Genomic DNA, 22,317 nt, shown 5'->3' with positions numbered 1-22,317 from the left:
ATGCACAATTCAAGCAAACTCATGGTGCATACTGATTGGCAGAGGTATTCCCATTACGTGGAATGTAACCATCTATCAAATTAAAAATGAAAAGTTTGAGCTGCACTTATAGGTAATCAACAAGTTTCAACAACTCATTGAGTGACTGTTCAAAGTTATAAGAATGCTAAATGAGGGGAACTTGTAACAGGTCCTTAGAGTTCCAGCTGACACAGCATCCCCGTAGTCTCACAAATATGGGGTGAGCAATTGCAATTTACATAAATGGCAAAATAATTTGAGTAGGCATATTAATCTATAAAACAACGTTTACTAAAGATGAGAAGGTAGCCAGAGAAATGTTAAAACTGGCAAATTCAATAGAAATTGAATTTGCGAGGTTTAACATTTGCAACTTTCCATAATGTTGCAATATGTATATGTACGTGAATATATTAAAGGGAGTATATGAACGTTATTATGTATTTTTTTAAAAAATATACAACTTTAGCCTCTTATCAGATGAAATTCTGTGGTCTCAGAAAAAAAAACCTTGGTGCAATGTTTCTGACATCATTTTACATAGACTACACATTATACTAAGGTATATTCCTGCAATTATGTTTTACTTGACAAATCCTGGGTTGGCACAGTGAATATCCAGAGTAATTGTGGCCTCCTAATAATAGATAATAATCATAGCATGTTCAGTGTTCATTTTTTAAAAGAACAATTCATATCTAAAATCACAATTAGATTTTAATATGTCACAGTTACATGTTTAAGTTCTAACAGAATTTTAGAATAGAATCGCGGTTCATTTCTGCACTTCCATTTATGGACAAATAAATGCAAAATTGGTTGAACACTTTTTTCACCCACTGTGCCTGTTTCTTTTAGAACAAGACTGGCTAAGAGTCTCTGCTGGTTTAGATGCCTGTGCAATCCATCTTGATTAGAGACGTCATATAGAATTTCATAGGAAATGGCTCCACAGTCATGGTTTGGCAATAACAGCCCAGGCCTTGCTGTTTTGTCTTATAATCTTGAGTCAGCTGACAAAAAAGCCGAAATCTGAGCAGACCTTGAAGTCACTTCCCCAATTTATCCCTAAGTGATTAGCGTGACACCCAGAAGCTCAAGGGTCTACCAAGAGCTTAGCTTCAGCACAGAAGATTTGGAAACTTGTAGGGTGAGATTTATAAACTACCTTTTTCAAGGAGATAGATGAGTTTCACCAGGGATATTCACGGTGGCACCGCAAAAGTCCTTGAATAGACTTGTTTTTTTAACTGCTTATAAAACGAACAGGTAGGTAAACAGCATGGAATGTTTCCGTTGAGCTAAGCAAGATCAATTACGTATGGGTGATTTCAGTTTACACCCTAGCATTCATTCTGGGGTTTTCGAGGTACTGCCCGCCTTCCCTGCTTCCTATGGAGATGATTTTGTGGCTCTTGTTTTTCTGCTCAAGCGCCATTGCAGCCTGTCCGAACGCTTGGGTGTGTTGAAAAAGAGACATCTGCTTTAGCACTGCACTTGAACTGCTTGACAGCCCAGTCGATTTATACTCCCTCAGCTGCTTCTATATTAAATGCTACACACATAGGTAAAATTAGAAATTAATCGGATCGGATTTCCAAGGATAGATTCTGCTATACTTCCCAGACAGACAGGGCTCCGTGGCCTGAGCTTTCCAGCATTGCAAGGGAGATTGTTTGGCAGAGACGGAGGCGGCCTCTGTTATTCCGTTAATCCCAGAAATCCACATTCCCCTTGCTATCAAAACACCTCATTATGTTTGATGTGTTTGCAACACATTTTGAGGCACATCACAATTAGTCAGAAGAATCCTCAAAAGATATGATGTGGCCAAAGGCCATATATAAATGTGCTGCTCTTATGAGATAGGTAACTTTAAAAAAATAAAAATAAAGCATCCCATGAGGAATTAGCGTATTTGACCAAAGAATGTTTTACTTTTCAAACTATTTAGCCTCGGAAATGAGACTTTTGGATCAGCATTGTTTGCTAACCTAAAATGCAAGATTTAAAAACTCCAAAGTGGCTGGGAGGTTAAATCTAGTTACACAACAGCCAGATTGGCACTTTTAGGATTGCAGTCACGGGTTCTATTCTTAGCTTCCCCTCTGAAAGGATGAGTTACAAAATCCATAATTTCTAGTAGCTGCTGGTTGGAGTGATAGGAATTGTAGTTTAACATTTCTGTAGGAAGGGAAGCAGGATGGCGAAAATGGGATATCCCATTATCTTGTTTTGTACTTTCAAGAAGCAAAATGAGAACAAAGCTTTATATTTTTAGGAGATTTTATCTAATATTTACTTGCAATACAAATCACTATAAATTCCACCTATGGCTGGATGAAACTGGTGTAGATTTCAGTTAAGTTTCCTTTTAAGACATGCAGATTAGCACCATCCCTATTTGACAAAAGTAGGATCCTTTTAATCCATCTGAACATTCACCTGGCTAGAACAGCTTTCATAAGTTTTATCTTTTTATTTTTTGAGTCAGTAATATGTAGAGATTATTTTTTAAATGTTTTATATGTTCACATATCAGATGAGATTTAATTCAGCAGTGTGCCACTACGTCTCGAGCTGGCTTTTGATTATTAAGCCATTTTACTAATATAAGGAATGCTGCAAAATAAGTGATACATTCACAAAGGAATCTTGGATTAAACTCAGAACAGGAGACCTCCATGAAATTTTCTGGAACAGAAAAATACCAAAAGTGGTAGCCCATAGGCAACTGATGGGAAGCTTACAAGAGTTTCCTTCGTGTTCAGCCTTTTTTCATAGTTCTCTGAAGCGGAAGATAACATTACTGCAATGTGCTGTGTATAAGATCCACTCTCGGCAGCTTCTCAGGAGCTGAGCAGGTGTTGTTTATGCCAGTTTAGCATTTGTGAGTTATGGGGAACATGTTATTTATCTTCTGCAGAAAGAAACAATTCTGGTTTTCTAATTTCCTCTGCAAGCCATGGAACCTGATATACCATCCGGAAGCCCTATATAGTTTGCATCTAAATTAAATTTTGTCTTAAATGTTTGCAGCGTAAGGGTTGAAGTTTGACCCGCATAACTGGCATAGGCATTGGACTACCAAGCTAAGTGTGACAAATTATCGCAAAATGGGAAGTGGAGCCTGTCAATAGGGCTATTCGGGTTTTAGCCAGGATATGGAACTGAGAGCTGTGATTTTCAGGTTACAACAGCATAAGGAGAGTCTTGTAGAACCTGGTTATGGATTAGACCAGCATTCTGGATCAAGCAGTCGCCAAGGTCATGCTGGAGAGTGGTAGATCAGATATCAGATAATTAGATATCTCCTATCCCAAGAAGATTTATTTATTGTGGAAGTAAAATGTTTACAACTCGGAAATGGACGCAAGCTCTAAATGTTAAATGCCTACCGCCACATGTTGTAGAATATTACTGTAGTTCATTTCAGTTTTGTCTCCAGCAAGTATCAGTGATAAAAGATTCCGTCACCACGATACAAGAAGGATGTTGAGTCTCTAGAAAAAGTGCAGAGAAGAGCAACAAAGATGATCAGAGGACTGGAGGCTGAAACATATGAAGGAACTGGGCATGTCTAGTTTAATGAAAAGAAGGACTAAGGGAGACATGATAGCGGTATTCCAATATTTGAGGGGCTGCCACAAAGAAGGTCAATCTATTCTCCAAAGCACCTGAAGGCAGGGCAAGAAGCAATGGATGGAAACTAATCAAAGAGAGAACCAGCCTAGAACTAAGAAGAAATTTCCTAACAGTGAGAGCAATTAATAAGTGGAATGACTTGTCTCCAGAAATTGTGGGTGCTCCAACATTGGAGGTTTTTAAGAAGAGAAGACAACCACTTGTCTGAAATTGTATAGGGTTTCCTGCTTGAGCAGGAGGTTGGATTAGAAGACTTCCAAGGTCTCTTCAAACACTGTTATTTTGCTTCTGTTTTTTGAAGGTTAAAGAAGAGACTACCCTGTATATTTTGGAAAGAAAGGAGAACCTCTTAACTGTCCCTACTCACTGAACCTCGTTTTAGCTAGGTTTAGCTGTGGCTCCACAGATTTCCTGATAGTCCAATATAGATAGTTCTTGACTTACAACCATTTGTTTAGTGACCATTCAAAGTTGCAATGGCACTGAAAAGAATGACTTAGGACCATTTTTCACACTTACAACTGTTGCAGTATCCCCATGGTCACATCATCAAAATTCAGATACTTGGCAATTGGCATGTATTTGTGATGGTTGTAGTGCCCTGGACTCATGTGATCCCATTTTGCAACCTTTTAAAAAGCAAAGTCAATGGGGAAGCCAGAGTCACTTATGAACTTAACAACAGCAGTTATTCATTTAACAACTGTGACAACAAAGGTTGTAAAATGAGGCAAAAGCTCACTTGACAACTCTATTGCTTAACAGAAATGTTGGGCTCAAGTTGAGGACTACCTGTATATATTATTTGTTATCCTAACCACCTTCTCTGTCCCTAATCATTACTTTACAAATTATCACTCTCTCCCTTCCCCCCACCCGGCCCCTCTCCCCCCACCTTCTCTCTCTCTCTGTAATTCTGTTTGGCCTATGAACTGTGGACCTTGCATCAAAAATTGCAGAACTATATGTCAGACAGCAAAGGACTACCTTCTCCCAAATAGTCATGCATGTAACCAGAAAGCATAGGGTGACAAAAAGTGGAGAAGACAGGTCTGGCCATGTTATGTGGCCCACAGTAAATAATAGCAATAGCACTTAGACATATATACCGCTTCACAGTGCTTTTACAGCCCTCTCTAAGCAGTTTACAGAGTCAACATATTGCCCCCAACAATCTGGCTCCTCATTTTACTGACCTCGGAAGAATGGAAGGCTGAGTCAACATTGAGCCGGTCAGAATTGAACTGCTGGCAGTCGGTAGAATTAGCCTGCAATACTGTATTCTAACCACTGTGCCACCATTAAAACATTTCTATTTTTAATAAAAAATTTAATGTCAATAAGGATATTTAAAAAGCACTATACACATTAGATATGTACATATACAACATTGTGAGATTTTCCTATCCTGTTTTATTTTCTTGCATTCTTTTCTTTTATTTATTTTCATAACAATAACCAGCTGCACTGCCAGGACACTGAGCTTTTTATCATTTTTTACGCTACATGAGGATGGGTTTTGTTGCATACTTGCTCTCATAAAAGAATATCTTAGATTGCTGAAAACTGAAAACTTGATGGACAGATGAAACAAAATTAGCTATGGTGGTTTCAGGTTAAGAATCCCTTTGTTGAATGTCTATGGAGATTCTCAATCATCCAGTTCATGGTTGTCCCCAAGGTGTTTTTTCAAGAGGCAACTGGGCTTTGTTTTTCTTTGAAGATGTTTTGTTTCTCATCCAAGAAGCTTCTTCGGCTCTTCAGTAGCTTCTTGGATGAGAAGCTAAGTGTCTTCAAAGAAAAACAAGAAACTACAGTTGCCTCTTGAAAAAAAAAACCTTTGGGAATCCCTTTGTTGGTTTGTATTAGAACTAGGTATAAATATTTGATAGCAAGGTAGATGTCTTCTAATTGTGTCCCTACACTACTATTCAATTACAATTCAAATGATTGTGAGGGGAGGAAGTGGGATAGATTCCAGTCCTTTAAATCTATCTCCCTCTGGCTAGTGAAGATTGTCCTGGACGATGTGTGGTGGGTTCATATGGTGATGAATGCAACTATGAGTGAGAGTGGTCCTGCCCACCCAAAATTGCATTGGTAAAATGGGTAGCCATATAGATTGTTAAATAAATAAATAAAATAGAGGAGGCAGAGGTGATGAAGCCATCACTGGTGCTAGAAAATTTTAGATTTTGCAGCTTTAGAGGATTGTAGAGGACAAAACTTACCTGGACCATTTCAGTTGGGTTTCAAAACCAGTTAAGAGATGGAATTGATTGCAATTGTTGATGACCTCTGGAAGACTTGCAATGTTGGTGGTACAATGGTCCTGATTGGCCTTGATCACTCAGTGGCCTTTGATGCCATTGGCCATGGTACCTTTCTATACTATTTGCAGGGATTAGATGTAGGAGATTGGTGATGAAGTAGTTTTCTTCCTTTCTCAGCAGTTGATGTTGATTGCAGGAGAGATCAAGCCCAAGGTCCTAATTTATGTTGTACTATTGGAATGAGGAAAAGAACATGGAATCCCAGGGTTGTATTATTAGTATATACCCCAACTCTAAAAAAACTGAGACAAAATCAGAACTTTCAAAAACGTATCCTTAAGCATTCTTTCCCATCCAGGAACATGATTTAGAGCAGGGGACTTCAAACTTGACAGCTTTAAGACTTGTGGACTTCAACTCCCAGAATTCCTCCTCCAGTCATGTTAGCTCAGGAATTCTGGGAGTTGAAGTCCACAAGTCTCAAACTTGCCAAGTTTGAAGACCCTTGATTTAGAGTAATTTAATAAAACTATATTATAACAATGTAGTATCAGGTTTTTAAACAGTCTATTTATATAAATATTCAGCAAAAATATGACACTTTCATTGTAAAAGGCATCAGAATTGCTACATGTTGCAATGTGATTTCCCAAATTCATTATATCCAGTGGAATATTTTGAAATTAAAAATGAGTATTCAACACTATTTGCTGAATACTACTGAAAGCTGCTGCCTTCTTTATCAGGAAGTTACAGAAATTCCTTTTCACACACTACACTAGTAAGAGAAATGCTGGTTGCTTAAAAGTTTCAAAAGATTGCCTGCTTTTGAGGTGTCTGACAAAGTCCCCCATGGACCCTCTATAATATTTTCTTAACCCTCTCTTTATTACTTTTGTCCCCATCTTGGAGATAGCATAACTGTGGAAACATCTCAGCTATTGAGGTAGTCGTCATTATTGTTTCTATCAACAGCATGATCGGTATGTACCTTATAATATGCCCGGTGTTGGATTGCAAAGGTCCTCTCTCTTCATCTGGCAGAGTCTAATTCCGTCATCTTCACAAATGTCTAAAATTACACCCAGTAAAGGTTGCGATTTACGTGGAACACACTGAGCTTGCTAAAAAGACTCCCTTAGGTACAGAGGATGGAATTTTTTTCAAGGACATGACCAGGACAATACCAAGGCTACTGCCAAAGCAAAATAGAAACTTCTGGCATTCACAGACGTGGAAAGACAGGCCAGTGTTGTTTCTCAGTATTTGTATAATGTATATTTTGTTCCATTAGATGGGTAATGCTTCTCTTGAATAATGTGAATGTACTTCAGAAGCAACTGTAATCAGCTAAGCGCAAGCTTCTGTTGCTTTGCTTGTTGACAGTGTATTTAATATCTAAAATTAGAAATTGAAGTCTGCCAAGAAGGCATACCCTATAATGCAGCAATGGAAGTCTTATTCCTTCACAACAAAAAATGTGGAGCAAGCCGTGGTTAGAGAGAGTGCTCTCTCCACATGCTCAGATGACATCTTAAGATATGGATGGGCAGCCTTGAGACCTTCAAATCTAAACCCTGCTACTTCAATATGTTAACATGTCACAGCCATTTGGCCATTGCATTAATTTATATTGTTCCTAGTATAGCAGAAGAGAAGCTGCCCTAGGAACAAACTCTGGGCATTAAAATGGACTTCATTCTAAAATCTCTATCTAGGCTCTGGTATCTAGGCTTTGCAAATATTTTTTTTTTAAATACATGTAACATGACATCTGATCTGGCTTTTATTCTTCCTTTTGGAATGCACCATAGGACACAGGTAGTCCTTGATGTACCCCCATTTGTTTAGCAACCTTTTGAAATTACAACTGCACTGAAAAAAAGTGACTTATGACTGGTCCTTGCACTTATGACCATAGCAGTATCCCCACGGTCACATGGTGAAATTGTAAGTCCTTGGTAACCAACGTGGATCGACAACAGCTGTAGGGTTTCAGGATCATGTGATTAGCATTTGCAAGCTTCTTTTGACAAGCAAAATCAGTGGACGGGGAAGCTGGATTCACTTAATGACCATGTGATTCACTTAACAAGTGCAGTGATTTGCTTAATGACCACCACAGGAAAGTCATAAAATTGGCCACGAGTTCACTTTATAACCACCTTGCTTAGAAATGCCAATTCTAATCCTAATTGGGGCTATATATCGAGGACTGCCTGTAATTTGTAACACTTGGTATAAAAAAAAAAAGTAAGGTTCATCCGAGAGAGTTATTTTACTTTCTGGCCTATAGCTTCATTGTGTACAAAGAGGGAAATTCAAAGAAAAGCAGAAAGACTTACCAGCCAACATCTGTGCAGAGCAAGTGCAGCAGGGTCTTTTCCTTTATCAAATTTACCTGGGAAGGTATTAAGACTTCCGCGTAACTCAGGCGCAGTGGTCCCAATCTGGCTCAGGCCCCCATGATCTTCATCCAATACAAATACTCAGTTTACCTGTGTACTACACAATAAACATGGTATGTATTTTTTAGAAGCTCTGGAGAGAGACCATCAATTGGTGTGGGTAATGCAAGGCTGGAGAAGGCTAAAAGACTGATTGCGCATAATATTATACTTTAAAAAGCAATTGAACATTTTGCCAACTAAATGTAAGCAGAGAATGGTCCAGAAGTTTCCATCTCTCTTTAATGCACCATTACAATGAGTCACCATTATCCAAAAGACCAACAATGAGGTGCTACTATCCAAAAGAAGACCAATACCCTTGCACCTCTGTACTATAAACTCTCCACCCTGATTCCACAGGAAACGTCTCCCATACATGCTCATTTACTGTTGCTGAAAGCATCTCCAGGAATTAAATCATAGCAGTTGTGAAACAAAGTGGACCAAGCCCAAATTTGCTTGTAGGGTACCTAATTCATTCGGAACCAAGTACTTCAACTTACTAAGGTCTGAGGGCATGGATTGTCTTGATATTTATCTGTAAGGCTGTATTCCTGCTATGGTAAGGTGCCTGCTTCAAATTAAAACATCCATCCCATTTGTCAATGGATTGCCAGTTGGGCAAAAATAGTAGGTGATCTGAGAATAATACCCATCCCTCAGGGGAAAAGTTCTGCTAGCTCTGGCCTCAGTGCTATGCTACCCTATCCATTGAGAGTGGAAAATAGTGTAGCAAATAGCTGACCTTGGGCTCAGAAGCTAAGCAGGGTCAGGCCTGGTTAGAACTTGTAAAGACTGGGAAGCAAAGCAATGGAAAACCACTTCTATATTCTGTCAAGAAAGCTTCATGGTCAATGGAAATTGAGATGTTAAATTTTATAATGTCAAAATGGATAGAAAATAGTATGGGATGTTGATATCTAAATTTCTGAAGCCAGGACAACTAAAGCTGTTTTCTAATTTTTGAAGAACAGCTATCCTATCAAAGTATACAATTATTTACCAGGTCAACCTTTTTTCAGGGAGAAGTCTATATGCTAGCAACATCTGTGTGACTCTCTTTTCATATGTTAGTCTAAGATATGGAATCTGAAGTTCTCCAATAATGGCTAAACTTCCATTTCCAAAGTCCCTTTGTAAGAGCCACCCTGGAACTGCTAGTTGGAAAAGTTGGAAAACTTAAGGTTTCCACAGCTCTAAGTTAAAGGCAAGTGCATATTTGTTCCCACAGATGTTCTTTATAACATTGAAAAAGAATAATACCTATCTTTTTCTTAGATTTTCTTGAGTACTCATGACTTAATCTTGTCAAATGAAGAGAACATGAGGGGCATTATAGCAATGACCTATCAGCATCAAACATGGAATTTGGAATTTAACTCCATTAAAAACACCTTGGAGCAGTTAGCCATATCTGAACAAGTTGCTGAGTTTCTTCATTTGGTGGCAGTGATTTTTGTAATGTTTCAGGATATTGTTGTTTATAAAATTCCCCCATTACATCATTTGCTATGAAAGATGTTTGTTTCACTGTTTTAAGCTTACGATGGCCATACACTGCAGTTTTCAAATGGTAGCTGTCTTAAAATGGCAGGATCACTCTATGCATTGTCACTCAGAAGTGTCTCAATGGATGCTTGAAAAATGAGATCCAAGGGTTTCTTAAAGCATTGGAAGCAGAGTGCACCCATGCCTAACCAAAATAGTCCTTCTAATGACTCAGACCTGTACCGTTAGATGTCCCATCAGGCAAAGCTTCATCTTGTGGAGTTCTTGGTGCCCTTTGAGCTTGGTTATTTGCTTGCAAATGTTTCATTACCTGACTACGTAACATGGGTTACACCCCTCTCTGAAGAACTGGGGGAAGATTGTTCGCTACATGCCTATTTGCTTTAAATTAGGCATAAACATTTCATGGTATTTTTGAATTTACTATAAATCCAAAGGGAGATTAAACCAGCTTTATTGGTTTATGTGTTTGGTCTGTGTAGATTAAAATTGGATTATTTTTAAAAGTGAGCATGTGTTAAATTATTATTATTATTATTATTGCTATTATTATTTTAGCATCCAGTTTGTATATTATGGTTTGGTTTGGTTTTGTGCATCATCCAGTCACTGCTATGAGATGGGCAGTTATATTAATTGGTTAAATAAATACATAAATCAGATTATACCAGCCATGGATAAATGTAGATTTACTTCTAGACCCAGAACTGGTGGGGGTTCTCCATGGTTGTTAAAAAATAATAATAAAGAGTACACTACAAAGCCCAGAATAAATAGTGCTTGAGTTTGTGGAAGAATCAAATGTATTTTCTGCATTTTTCTGAGTTTGCCATTCAATGACATTGGCATAATATAGTGCAAAGACTGTTACAGTGTACATTATTGGCCAATAAAATGATTGTGTATTACTTCATTTATGTCAATCTCAGATATCTCTCAAATGCAAAGCCAAGTGTTGGAATGTCAGTTTGTCTTCCCAGACTTACTCTTCTTCCTGTTTAACCCTCCTCCCATTGGAACCAGAATTGGTTTAGCTTGGACATCAATCAGTGGGAGATTAGAAGCCATCATGTGCCTTCCCTGGAGCTTAGCCATTTGTCATCTTCTTCCAAAGACATTTAAGAAAGGACAGTTGGATCAAAGCAGTGACTTAGTATAGATATGGAAAATTCAAAACATCCCTGGATTTAAATGCCTTTCAAACGGTTGGGGAGAGTGGTAAGAGAGACTAGATAGATTTCTTTTTATAAAATTATGCTCAATTGAAAAGCAAATGTCTTCCGAACGATAGTTTCTACATGCATTCCTTGAGAAGGACATTTCAGGAAGGTATGATAGAATGTTTCCTTGTCAGGGAAGGGCTCTGTACATTTATTGAAGAGTAAACAATGCAGTCATTCAGTGTGCCACTGGAAAGTTGTGTTGGCAAAATTATGAGTTACCCAGTTCTCACCATGATTCACCAAGTAGTAGAATGTTCCTATGTAGATTGTAGATCAATTAAAGTGATTACTAGTTTGTGCAACATGTTCACAACATTTTTTTCTTTCTTTCCTTCCTTTTTTCTTTTCTTAATTCATATGAGATATACACAACATGTATATCATTTTGATAGTTAGATTTCTACAGTATTAATCATGGATTATGTACACGCTAATGTTTAGACAACTTAGACCATTAAGGATTTTAAAAGATAGAAAAGTTATATCAGTATTAATAATGATTTAAAGTGTCAATGTTAATGAGCATAAGATTATTTAGCTTTTTCATTCAGAATTGACTATAACATTAAAAAAAGCTGTTGAATGCATCAAAATATTTGCTGTACAACAAAAGTTTCTGTCTTATGCTGATAACTTGTTAATAATGTCTCCCCTGTATTATTGTTTAATAAACTGCCCCCAGATTTGAGCCATTTAAATAACACAATTTGGTGGCATGGACATTCCAACAGAAGTTATTTTGTATTACAACATACTGCAAGATTGGTACCAATCATCATTACAAATAATATTTATTTATTTAATAATAATCCCAGCCTGTCCCAATCCTAATATATATATTAGGGTTGATCGCATAAAATCAGTCAGATGTTTAGACTGTACTTGGCATTTTGATCTGGGAACTGGGACAGGCAGATGTTGTTTTATGATATTAAAGATTTCACAGGATGTAAGTTGTTCCAAGTAAAGCTACCTTTGGCAATTGATGGTGGCAATTTTGTCAGTGCAGATGGTCTTCAAGTGGTGCTCCAGATGTTTTCAAAATGCACCCAAGGTGCCTATTTTTATTAGTACTATCTTTGCTTCCGTTTGCCACATTCTACTTCTATTTGCAGGTCTTTCTAGTTTGTTATTTTCTCTAATTCTTTCTTTTTTATTCTGCTGTCTCCAGATGCTGCAATGTCCACTATCCAGACTTTTTTTGTTTTTCTTACCAAATATTGTTAAGTTTGGGGTGTTGACAAAACAGACAAAAAAATATGACTAGTGGATGTTGCAGTACCTGATGAAGGTAGAATAACAAAGGAAAAAACCCTGAGAAAATAACAAAACACAAATGTCTATAAATAGAAATAGAATGACTATGGTTGATTACAGAGTCAGCGGACGTTTAGACTGGATTTGGCATTTTTATCCACCTACAGCAAGGGTCTTCAAACTTGACAACTTTACGACTTGTGGACTTCAACTCCCAGAATTCTTCCTCCAGTCATATTAGGTCAGGAATTCTGGGAGTTGAAGTCCACATGTCTTAAACTTGCCAAGTTTGAAGACCCTTGACCTACAGAATCTTTCCTAAGGACCTGCGGTAGGCAGATACTGATGTTTTAGAGGTGTCATTGCAGGATGTAAGCTTTTTCTGAGTAAAGCCACCTTTTGCAATTGACCAATGGTAAATTTGTCAATGCCAATGGTGTTCAAGTGGTGCTCCAGTTGTTTTGGGATTGCATCCAAGGCACCTATTACTATTGGTACTATCTTTGCTTACTTTTGCCACATTGTCTCCACTATTATTATTGTTGTTGTTAGCTCATAACGCCTATATAAATTGAGTCACTTTCAACCAATTTGACTTGGCTAGAGAAGTAACATTAAGTTAAGTAGATATATCCTATCTCAAACCATCTATCAAGTCTACTGATTGACAGTAATTTAACATGGAAGCTGTTGATTGTACTAAATCATGACCTATTTAACCATGGTTTACTAAATAAAATTTAATCAGTTGTGGTTACATGTCTTAAGTCAAAACTAACCAAACAAAAATGTTTAGAATACTTTCAAAATATCAATACACCTGTTTTACATCCAATTAAATATCTGCTTTCAGTTCTATAGTGATTTCTCTTGGTTACTTAATAGTCATCAGCAAGAGACCCCATTTATTAACTTGAAAGGTGTCTGAACACATTTTTTCTGTCTTCATGCAAGCAGGTACATGATTTTGACATGTGTATATTGAGCTGTGTGGTGTAGCAGTTTTTGCTATGGATTTGACTACCACTGGCATGCAATGTGCTACAGAATCAGCATACTGTAGTTTCCAGGAGCTAAATATAACTAAGTAGAATCTAAGACTGTTTTTGCTTGTTGTAAGTTGCATAGCTTATGCAGGACTGCAAAAATTTAAAGTATAATAGGTCTTATAGCTCCCAGAAAATATTGTTAACTTAAGAATTAGCCCTTCTATCTCTCCTTCTAGATTTTACAGCATGTACTTTAATTGGTCTTTGTCATGTTATTCAGTTTGAAATTAATCTTCTGCAACTTCCTTATTATTGTTGTAAAGTCAATTCAAAGAAAAGCCGTATCCTTTTTTAAAATTTGAAATGTATTTTAATCTGAAACAAATATTACTCTGCTTATGAAAAAGGAATAGTTTTCATTTTTACAAAGCAAGTTAACTTTTAAAGGTCAAATTATCAGAAGAATTTTGGGAGGAATATATTAAAGGTTGTACTACCTTCCTATTTTGTTTTGTTACTTTACATCCAAAATTTCTACAGATGATAGACTGAGCAAATGCCAGACTACTGGGCTAAGCTTTGCATATCTTTCAATTTGGTACCCAAGGCTACTTAAGTTTCATCGTACTGATATATCTAAGGCAAGGGTCTCCAACCCCTTGTCCATGGACCGGCAGTGGTCTGCGGCATGCCAGCAACTGGTCTGCGCAAACAAGTGAAGTCCCATTCGTGGGATGCAGGCAACACACGAAACCATGCCTTGTCCACAGAACCGGTCCCCGGTACCCAAAAGGTTGGGGGCCAATGATCTATGGCACAAATTTCATGTGAATAGCCATAAATATATGACAGTTGTTGTCATATATAGCAATAGCAACAGCACTTAGATTTATATACCACTTTATAGTGCTTTACAGCCCTCTCTAAGCAATTTACAGAGTCAGCATATTGCCCCCAACAATTTAGGTCCTCATTTTACCCACCTCGGAAGGATGGAAGGCTGAGTCAACCTTGAGCCTGGTGGGATTTGAACTGCCAAATTGTAGGCAGCTGGCTGCAGAAGAAGCTTGCAGTACTGCACTCTAACCACTGTGCCACAGAGGCTCCTTATATTTATTATTTTAATAATAATATTAATACAATATTATTATATTATAGCAATATATAATAATATTATATATTCTTCTTTTAAATAATCTTGTAAATTAGCTAAAGGGATTAATTCCCATAGAGTACTTAAATAAAGGTTCACAAAAATAATTCCATCATAATCTAGTACAGCAATTTAAAAAAAGGTTTTTTGCAAGTGGGGATACATAGCCACTGAGGTCTTGCACATTATGCATTGTGATTGCAGCATATTTCATTTCTTTTATAGATGCAGAATCCTTCCCAAATGATTGGATCTGCCTATGAAGCAGCTCCTGTGTTCATAAAGGTAAGAGATATAATCTCAGTGTTAGATTCAAAAATCTCTCTGTGGTACGTGCAGACACCATTGCTACTTAGATGGAAATGTTCTTATTTTCCCGCTCCATCTGTCACTTCTTGAAAACAGGCTTCAAACACTCTCAACTGCAGTAGGCCTTCTGTATCTGGACTGCAAGCATCCACACACAGTAGCAGAAAACATGTGCAGAAAACTCAACTCTTGGCCATTGTCTAGAGTGGTCCCCTAGGTTTTTGCAGCCCAAATATAATAAAAATAATAATCAGACAAGTTCATCTTTGATTTCCCAGAAAGAAAAGGCATTGTTGAGTGCTAAAAATATTTCCATTCAAGTCAGTATTGACACCTGGCAACTGCCTGGACAAGTCCCTACAGTGTCCTTTGCGAGATTTTTTGGGAGTGGTTTGCCACTGTGTGCTTCCTAGGGCTGAGAGTATGTCTGGCCCAAAGGCCACCCAGCTGGCTTTTTGTCCAATGTGGGAACAGAACTCACAGCCTCCCAGTTTTTAGCCTCCTACCTTAATCACTGGGGAGGAAAATCCTTTTGGGTATTTGCATAATTCCAAAGTCATTGATTATGGGAGTGTGAAACAGTGTGATGAAGTCATTAACGTACTAGAGCTAGAGTGGGGGCACTCAGATTCATGTCTACCCTCAACCATGGAAGTTCACTGAGTGACTTTGGGCCTGTCATCCTCTCTCAACCCACTCCACCCTTAGGGGAGGAATGGAGGAAAAAAAATTCTATATAGACCACCCTCAGCACGTTTCCTTTTCTTAGAAGAAACATGAGATATGAATCTGACTATAAATATAGGATAGTCCAAGAATTTCAAGTTTGTGGGAAACTGTTATACTCACTTGGGAACAAGAGAGTTGGGATTCAGAAGTTCGTTCCATGCACAGCACTTTTTAACTTTATAAATTTAATTTTGTTTTTGGTTATCTTTCAGAGCCCACAAAATATTACAGCAACTAAAGGCCAACTGGTGGTGTTTGAGTGTCGAATAAGAGCCTCCACTCCTCTTCAAGTTCGCTGGTACAGAGAGTGCAACCAAATCATAGATTCTGCAGACTTCCGCATATTAAGAAAAAGTAGGCATTTTTGTTCCTTAAATGCCCTCTAACTATGGGACAATTTCTGTTTTACAAACCATAATTAATCAAATGTATTTCAGAGGGGGGGAAATAGAAGATATACTGTTTTAATTGCAAGAACCCAGTCTTCCTTGTTTGACCCCAATATAGTACAGATGGGGAAAGGGCTGGGGGGGGGATATCTGAATGGGACAACTCATGGCAGCCAACTCACTATGATTATCTCACCACAGTCAACTCGCCATATGACAACTCATTGCAGGACAATTCAACAATTCTTTGAAATTCTTTAATATACCGTATTTGCCGGCGTATAAGGCGACTTTTTGCCCTGAAAACATGCCTCCAAGTGGGGGGTCGTCTTATACGCCGGTAAATACATTGTCACTCGGTGCAAGAGCGATGGGGCGGGGCTCCGCAACTTGCGAAGCCCTTCAAGCCCAGCCGGAGTCTCTCTTCCTCCTCCTCCCCCCACCCCCCACCCTCCGCCCGGCTCGGGCGCTTCGGAGGCCAATCTGGAAGTGGGGTGGGGTGGAGCGGGAGGGTCTCTGGCGGGGCCGCTTCGCCCAGCCAGCCCCGAGCCGCGTAATGGCCCGGGAGTGGGAGGGAGAAGGTGGTGGGGGTGGACTGTGGCGCCCCTCCTTCTGGGCAGCGGGGCGGGGCGGCAATTTGCTCCTCCCGCTTCTCCCTCCCTCTTTGAAAGACCGGGAGGGCTGTGCTTGGGGCGGGGGGTTTCCTCGGGAAGTTCCTGATGGGACCCTGCTGGGCAGGGCCACCCGGCTCCCGAGCTGCTTTCCAGGGTCCCCTTGGGAAGAAAAGGGTCCGGTGAGCGGTGGAAGAAGGCGAGGACCTCCTCCCACCCCGTCCCGTCCCACCCTCCTCTTGTCCCCTCCTCACTTAAGAGAGAAAGATCCGCCTCCCTGCACCGAGCTGCCACCGGCGCCGCGTCTCCCGGCCAGCGCGCTGCGACTTGGGAACCGGCCAAGTGACTTTAAAACCGAGCGGAGGCCAGAGATAGCGGAATTACCCTCCACACACACACACACACACACACACACACACACACACACACACAGAGAGAGAGAGAGAGAGAGAGAGTTGGCAGCTGTCTATCCCCCACCCTTGGAGTCCCGATGCACGCACGCGGGGCTGTCACAAAGAAAGGGAGAGGAATTGAGTGCCAGCCTGAGAAAGGCGAAGCTGCCTCTCTAAAGCATTTTGGTGGCTTTGTAAGTTTGGGGGAAAGGGGTGGGGGTGTCAATCAAGAATTATATCCAGAATACCCCAAGTGTTACAACTTACCGTATTTGCCGGCGTATGAGATGACTTTTTTGCCCTGAAAAACATGCCTCCAAGTGGGGGGTCGTCTTATACGGCGAGTATATAACAAACTTTATATTTTGAGTGGAAATGTTAGGGGGTCGTCTTATACGCCCAGTCGTCTTATACGCCGGCAAATACGGTAGTTAAAAACAGTATTTTAATTTTTGTAATTCATATTTCATTTTATCCCTCCTTTGGCATCCTTTCTTTAATGATTGCAGCACTATTTCTTCAATATTAGTGTAACTCTGGTCCCACGGCAAGTTGTCCTGTGGTGAGTTGTCCATGATGAATTGTCCCATGGCAAGTTGGCTGTGGTGAGTGGCTATGGCGAGTAAGCTGCGGTGAGTTGGCCATGGTGAGTTGGCTGTGGAGAGTTGAAGACCTTCTAAATCTGGATATGGCAACTAAAAAGTATACTAAAGTTCAGATGAATCTCCTTGGCCAATATTTTGTTTCTGTTGTGAATGATTAATTCACCAATTACCTCAGGATGAAACTCTTTCTGAACTGCAGACATTGGTGTATTTTCTTTCTCAGGTGCATGGAACGTGACTGTGATTGGAGAGGTCTGTACAAAGAACTACTCAAAACACAGTGTTCTCCTCCCAAGGAGAAAAATGACATAGAGCATTTGTGCATATTCAAGTTTCTATGATGAGTTGCTGCCAAATTTTACAATATATTTTTTTACTCAAATTAAATTAGCTAATTTGGAGTGGGATGAATTCTTTTGTAAACATACACACAACTGCTGTCTAATTGCAACAGTGCATTGCTGCTGATCCACATCTTTCCCATGTGTTTCCATCTGTAACATCTAATAAAAGAAGCATATACCTGAGTCATGTTCCGCCCTGCCCTAAATTTAATGCAAGCAGTGGTCAATGGAGGACAAAGATATGTTAAAAGCTATTGTTTATGTGTGTGTGAGAGAGAGAGGCAGGAGGGGTAGTGAAAGAGAGAGAGAGAATTAATACTGATATGGAGGAAATGTGACCTGATAGCAGCCAGGCATTCTCCATCCTCACACATAAGCTAATTGATAATGCCGTTGGTTTCTTTTTTGGCTTTTTATCATGTGTGCATCACTGATTTGTATATGGCTGCTTTCTTGAAACAGACTGCCAATATCAAAGTAAAGCAAAATAAACTAGCTGAACTGTGGATTAATATTACATGTGAATTTGACCAAGATTTAATTATGCTCTCAGGAACATTAACCTATTTTTGGTATTGGACTGGACTTTCAAGAAAATCAGATAATTCTTGCATCATCAGACAGGTTTATTTTCACATGACCAAAAAAAAAAATAACAACAAAATTATAAGCATACCTTCTAAAAAGTGAATTGATTTAAGCATGGTGTACCCTGTATATTCCAGTATAAAAGTATCAAGATAAAATTATCCTAGTATAAAGACTCAAAACAAACAAACAAACCCAGCAATCTTTTATTGAAAATGTAAATGAGATGAGATAAATGGAATAGGAACCCCCGACTGAATTTGTCCAACAAATATGTGCTCTGGCTTTTTTCCAATAACACATGCCTTTTGAACTCATCTGTTTTCTGTCAGATATGTAAAGCGGATACAGAGGTAACAGGAAGGGGGTCTGGGCAAAGCAAAGGACTGACCACATACCAGGCATAAGAATAAAAACAAATGTGTTGTATTAGGTAACACATAGAACAGATTAAAAACCAATAAGGTGATTAGCATGGAACGCAAAGCTTGTATGACATTCCAGACAGCATTTGTACAGAATCCATACTTCATTTCAAATGTCTCTTAATACGACAGACATTCCAGTGAAATTACCCAAAGTTTCCACTTCACAGGTGGGGATTCATATCAATAAGGCTAGTCTTACTATGTATTTACTAGGTTTGAGAGTTTCATATTAACATACATATTTGCATATTTTACAATATTTGCTAGGATCATCTGAAACACCCATTTATTTCTTGGAACTCCGGTAACAGAAGTATTACAACATCCAGATATCTAAGTGCTGCTTTTGCTATGGTGGGCATTACATATAGATCTATTCCTGCCTCATTCTGCCTTTTGTGGGTCTGAAAAATAATAGATTCAGTCAATATATATATATAAATATTGTGGGTCACACTGTAGCTAATCACATTTATACAGGAAGTTCAAAAGCAGACAGAAGGGCGAAACCAATTATTGATTCAACTCTAACATAATGTTACTAGTTTATTAAGTCTCATAGTTTCCATTGCAAATACTATTAGAAATAGAAAGTTTATTTACATAATTTTTGTGATTTAAAGTCCACTATTTAGGCAGTATTGAATTAACCTGAAAGGCTTACCTAAAGTAAAAAATATGAAATACAATATAGCTTCTATGCTTTTTTAAAAAAAGAAAATTAACTACAGAATTGTTCTGAGGCTCATTCTATCCTTTCTGGCTGTTTTCTGCTAGCAATATTTTTCCCCCGAGATGAAAAGAAGTTTATGAGAAAATAGCAAAATGGCTGTTCAGAAAAAGGTTCAGAGGCCCTACTGCAGGCACTGATGTTGCTTTGGGAATCAATACAGAATTCAGATAAATGGATTTATAATATCAGTATGTTATTTCTAGATTTAATATGATTTGCAAAGCAGGATGCTCAGAAGCAAATAAGGCAGAATTTTTGCACCTTTTAATAGTTGCATATAGGCCCGAAGGGGACAGAATCTATGTCACCACCTGGATCTTAGTGAGTAGGGACCAGGAGAGGGTAAAATCTATGATTGTGGGCGTGATCTGCAGTTGTCTGCGTGATCTGCAGCCTTTGAGCAGTTGTTTTACATTTTCACTTTCTGAATCCACAAAATAGTTGTTCACAATTAAATCCTCTGTCTCTTTCTATCTTTAACAGAGGCATCCTCATCTATGGTCCCTGGTAAGTACTTTTAAATAAAAAGTTGCAAGAACTGGGAGCAGAACCAAAGAATCCAGCCTAGCAAGGCCTAGTTCAAGACAGACGCATACCAGTTCACAACTCTCTTACCACTGTGCACAGAACCTTGTAGCTGGATGTGAAAAAGAATATTTAACAAGTTATATGTTGTCCTTGTAACCCATGAAAAATTCAGGTGGTTTCAAAGGGCATATGGTTAAATAATAATATCCACCTAATAGTTAGGTTCTTACTATACTGTAGAAGGACTGCGTATAGCTCAATCTTAGATATTTGCTTGGCAATTAGTCCCACTGATTTTAATAAACCTACTCTCAAATCTGCACTTAGCTGCTTTCAACTTTCTATGAAGTTAGGGCTACCAGATTTATCTATGAAAATTACTGCAATAGATACCAGCAAAGGACTTGTTTTCCGGCATCTTGTGGTTGTTTGGGGTTTTGCAATCTTGGTTTGGTATTCTACAGGTAATCCTCATTTAATGATCGCCACTGGGACCAACAGCTTAGCTTTTCTTTGCAAAAGCTTGGGGGAGGGGGAACTGCTCACAAAGTAACCTTTTCATCACTATTTTAACTAATGGAATGTTACTAAACAAGGACTATTTGTACTAAATTCAGAATGCTTTGCATTCACTAAGACAAATCTATTCAGTAATAGATTCGATTCTGTTACTGGGGCACTTTTATGGTAGTATTTGAGCCACGGTGGCACAGTGGTTAGAATGCAGTACTGCAGGCTACTTCTGCTGACTGCTGGCTGACTGCAATTTGGCAGTTCAAATCTCACCAGGTTCAAGGTTGACTCAGCCTTCCATCCTATCAAGATGACTAACTCTGTAAACCACCTAGAGAGGTCTGTAAAAGCACTGTAAAGCGGTATATAAGTCTAAGTGCTATTGTTATTTGTTCAAACTGCAATTGCCGTTTTTTGGGCATATGATAATGCACTCAGATGTTTTGCTCTACTCAACTGTGTAGCTATTAAAAGTAATAATAATGATGATGTTTATCTGATAACAGCAGTTGTACATAAATGTGATCAGTATTTCCAGAGAGTTTTATTAGGAGAGATGTTAGAAATTGAGTCTGTGAATCCCTATAGAACAGGGATCCCCAACCTTTTCGGCGCCGCGGCCCGGTTCCGGCGCCAGCTGGCGCCGCGCCCGGTTCCGGCGTCAGCTGGGCGCCGCCATTTTTTTACGAAAATCGCTTCCGGTGACATCACCGGAAGCGATTTTTTCATCAAAAATGGCGGCGCAAGCTTCGGTGAGCTTTTTCGGGTAGAAATGGCTTTCTACCCGAAAAGCTCACAGTGCTGGCGCCGCCATCTTTTTGACGAAAAATCGCTTTTTTACCAAAAAGATGGCGGCGCCCAGCAACCAGCGGCCCGGTAAGGCTTGTTCATGCCGGCCGGTGCCGGTCCGCGGACCGGCGGTTGGGGACCCCTGCTATAGAAGATGCAATGTAGCAGGACATGAGCTGTAGCTTCGATGGCCCCTTTTCCATAAGGGAACATTTTTAGCTCATATAATTTTTTTTTTACCAGCCCTCCAAAACTGCTGTGGGAAGTGCATTTGCAGCACACTAAGGTTAATGCCCTTCAGATTTTGACTGCTCAAAAAAACACACCACCCATTCTTGTTGGGTTTCCAGATCTTTGATGCATTATTTGAATGCACCGAGTACACACTCACATCCCATCATTAAAAGCACTTCCCACTGTGTAAGTCATTGTGCCGATTACTTTTGCCTGTTTTCCTCCTCCCCTCCACCAACTTTTTTAAAAAAATCTTACATTCTGTAGCATTCTAGGTGTGAATTAGGAACTTCATTTATAAAGCTCACCTACTTAAGTAGTTTTTGTGTTTCATCAGTGAACTAGTCTGTTTATAGCAATATATTGTAAATGTATGAAAAAAACCAGTTCCTACTAACATGAGTGGATCTGTAATATCATGCTTATACATTTATTTATTGTACATTTATTATATCATTAACTTTTTGCTTTTCTCAGAGGAAGTTTGTTCTTTGGTGATAACAGAAGCTTTCCCTGAAGATTCTGGAATATATCTATGTATTGCTGAAAATGATTTGGGGGCTGTAGCATCTAGCGCATTTCTTTGGGTTCCTGAAGGTAAGTTT

General features: G+C 39.0%; 1 protein-coding gene and 2 long non-coding RNA genes across 6 annotated transcripts in view; 1 reads left to right on the top strand and 2 right to left on the bottom strand.

Moving 5' to 3' along the window:
- Positions 1 to 1,089: 1,089 nt before the first annotated feature.
- MYOT (myotilin) overlaps positions 1,090 to 22,317 on the top strand; it is a 56,980-nt gene continuing 35,752 nt past the window's right edge. The window contains exons 1-5 of one of the 4 annotated variants that reach the window (XM_026686820.2): positions 1,090 to 1,290; positions 14,746 to 14,805; positions 15,771 to 15,912; positions 20,132 to 20,155; positions 22,190 to 22,309. In XM_026686820.2, coding sequence (XP_026542605.1) covers positions 14,746 to 14,805; positions 15,771 to 15,912; positions 20,132 to 20,155; positions 22,190 to 22,309 — 346 coding nt within the window. In that variant the 5' untranslated portion in view covers positions 1,090 to 1,290. Of the gene's footprint in view, positions 1,291 to 7,095; positions 7,189 to 14,745; positions 14,806 to 15,770; positions 15,913 to 20,131; positions 20,156 to 22,189; positions 22,310 to 22,317 lie in introns of those variants that run through there. The other 3 variants (XM_087955265.1, XM_087955262.1, XM_087955263.1) reach the window with 3 other exon arrangements.
- On the bottom strand, positions 3,447 to 6,030 carry LOC148132096 (uncharacterized). The gene is made up of 3 exons (XR_015747583.1): positions 5,898 to 6,030; positions 4,863 to 4,978; positions 3,447 to 3,524 (listed from the first exon to the last, which is right to left on the bottom strand). It is a non-coding gene; the product is annotated as an uncharacterized LOC148132096 (long non-coding RNA).
- Positions 6,064 to 8,404, bottom strand: LOC148132095 (uncharacterized). The gene is made up of 3 exons (XR_015747582.1): positions 8,285 to 8,404; positions 6,931 to 7,011; positions 6,064 to 6,170 (listed from the first exon to the last, which is right to left on the bottom strand). It is a non-coding gene; the product is annotated as an uncharacterized LOC148132095 (long non-coding RNA).

Source organism: Notechis scutatus, chromosome 2 (genome assembly GCF_049901735.1).
Source record: "Notechis scutatus isolate UNSWTSFEM ecotype Mainland chromosome 2, rNotScu1.2, whole genome shotgun sequence".
NCBI classification, from domain to species: Eukaryota; Metazoa; Chordata; class Lepidosauria; order Squamata; family Elapidae; genus Notechis; species Notechis scutatus.
The sequence above is the reverse complement of the archived record's forward strand: the minus strand, read 5'-3'. Positions and strand labels throughout refer to the sequence as shown.